Below are 2,500 nucleotides of genomic sequence, written 5' to 3'. Positions count from 1 at the left end.
CTGAGCTACAAGACCAGCAGCAAGAAGCTTGGTGAGAAGGAGAAAACTACTGGGGAGATTATTCGCAAATGGGAGAAATACAAAATGACCACCAATCGCTGTCTGTCTGGATCTTCATGAAAGATTTCCCCTCATGGGGTGAGGATGGTCATGAGAAAAGTGAAGGATCACCCCACAGCTACACAGGAGGAGCTTGTGGATGATCTCAAGGCAGTTGGGATCACAGTGACCAGACAAACCATTGGTAACACAATACACCACCATGGACTGAAATCCTGCAACGCCCGCAAGGTCCTTCCTCCTAAAGAAGGCATATGTACAGGACCATTATAGATGTCTAAATGATTTACAGAAGGATTTGGAGAAAGTGCTGTGGTCAGATGAGACGAAAATTGGGCATCAAGTCGACTCACTGTTGTTGGAGGAAGAAGAATGCTGTCTATGACCCTAAGAACATCTTCACTACAGTCAAGCACTGAGATGGAAACATAATGCTTTGGGACGGTTTCTCTGCTAAAGGTACAGGCCAACAGTACAGGGGCCAATGGACGGGGCCATGTATTGTAAAATCTTGTATGAGAACCTCCTCCCGTCAGCCAGAACACTGAAGATGGGTCATGGATGAGTCATGGGCAGCATGACAATGACCCAAAATATACCACCAAGGCAACAAGGCTCAAGAAGAAGCACATTACGGTCCTGAGATGTGTGTAGACCTGGTGACCAACTACAAGAAACCTCTGACCTCTGTGCTGGCCAACAAGGGTTTCTCCACCAAGTTCTAAGTCACGTTTTGCATGGAGATTAAATACTTGTGCATTAACGAAAGCTAGTATTAATCAAGTGTGTGTTGAATTCTCACCTGTGCCACATCCAACAGGAAGATCTGCAGGAAGAAGCCCAGAGCACTTCCTGTAATCTGATATGGAGCTCCGCCAATCGCAAAGCACAGCTTGCTGCAGACGGACACGCCCATTGGTCTCTTCTTTAGAGGGGGGGAGAGAGAGAGAGAGAGAGAGAGAGAGAGAGAGAGAGATTAAATAAACAGTACTGTTGAAATAAACAGTTGGGCATCTCTGAGTGTTTTTATTATCTTGGGGATGTGAAATTTAGACGTGTTTGGAATCAAATCCAACAGTTTCAGGAGAAAACAGAAAGATTGATAAAGTCATATATCGGCCCCTTAGTTCCAGTGAAAGGAACTCTTAATGCTTCAGCTTCATACTAAGACATTCTGGACAATTTCATGCTCTTTGTGGGAACAGTTTGGGGATGACCCCTTCCTGTTCCAACATGACTGCACACCAGTGACCAAAGCAAGGTCCATAAAGACATGGATGAGTGAGTTTGGTGTGGAGGAACTTGACTGGCCTGCACAGAGTCCTGACCTCAACCCCATAGAACACCTTTGGGATGAATTAGAGTGGAGACTGTGAGCCAGACCTTCTCATCCAACATCAGTGCCTGACCTCACAAATGTGCTTCTTCTAGATAGGAATGGTCAAAAATTCCCATAAACACACTCCTAAACCTTGTGGAAAGCCTTCCCAGAAGAGTTGAAGCTGTTATAGCTGTAAAGGGGGGGACAACTCCATATTACATTCATGTACAGTTAAAGGCAGACGTCCCAAAACTTCTGACCTGACTCAGTCTCTGCTCTAATTCATTTGGCAGTATAGTGTACAGGAAGGAAGAAGCTTCAACACGCAACTCAACGAAACTGGGAGTATCTCACAAGTCGAGCGACAAAAACTTCAGAGCACAGAATACAACAGGTCCGTGGTGATGAGTGATGGTGATACGACAGGTCCGTGGTGATGAGTGATGGTGATACGACAGGTCAGTGGTGATGAGTGACGGTGATACGACAGGTCAGTGGTGATGAGTGACGGTGATACGACAGGTCAGTGGTGATGAGTGACGGTGATACGACAGGTCAGTGGTGATGAGTGACGGTGATACGACAGGTCAGTGGTGATGAGTGACGGTGATACGACAGGTCAGTGGTGATGAGTGACGGTGATACGACAGGTCAGTGGTGATGAGTGACGGTGATACGACAGGTCAGTGGTGATGAGTGACGGTGATACGACAGGTCAGTGGTGATGAGTGACGGTGATACGACAGGTCAGTGGTGATGAGTGATGGTGATACGATAGGTCAGTGGTGAGTGATGGTGATACGATAGGTCGGTGGTGATGAGTGATAGTGATATGACAGGTCAGTGGTGATGAGTGATGGTGATACGACAGGTCCGTGGTGATGAGTGATGGTGATACGACAGGTCAGTGGTGATGAGTGATGGTGATACGACAGGTCAGTGGTGATGAGTGATGGTGATACGACAGGTCAGTGGTGAGTGATGGTGATACGATAGGTCAGTGGTGAGTGATGGTGATACGACAGGTCGGTGGTGATGAGTGTGATATGACAGGTCCGTGGTGATGAGTGATGGTGATACGACAGGTCAGTGGTGAGTGATGGTGATACGATAGGTCGG

General features: G+C 47.1%; 1 protein-coding gene across 6 annotated transcripts in view; it reads right to left on the bottom strand.

The window, feature by feature from the left end:
- The window catches only part of mfsd2aa (MFSD2 lysolipid transporter A, lysophospholipid a), a 36,424-nt gene that overhangs the window by 32,288 nt on the left and 1,636 nt on the right, over positions 1-2,500 (bottom strand). For 3 of the 6 annotated variants that reach the window (XM_058385669.1, XM_058385675.1, XM_058385670.1), the window contains one exon: positions 863-985. In XM_058385669.1, coding sequence (XP_058241652.1) covers positions 863-985 — 123 coding nt within the window. Of the gene's footprint in view, positions 1-862; positions 986-1,711; positions 1,859-2,500 lie in introns of those variants that run through there. The other 3 variants (XM_058385672.1, XM_058385674.1, XM_058385671.1) reach the window with 3 other exon arrangements.

This window comes from Hemibagrus wyckioides, linkage group LG03 (genome assembly GCF_019097595.1).
Source record: "Hemibagrus wyckioides isolate EC202008001 linkage group LG03, SWU_Hwy_1.0, whole genome shotgun sequence".
Lineage (NCBI taxonomy): Eukaryota > Metazoa > Chordata > Actinopteri > Siluriformes > Bagridae > Hemibagrus > Hemibagrus wyckioides.
This window is presented reverse-complemented; position numbering and strand designations above follow the sequence as displayed.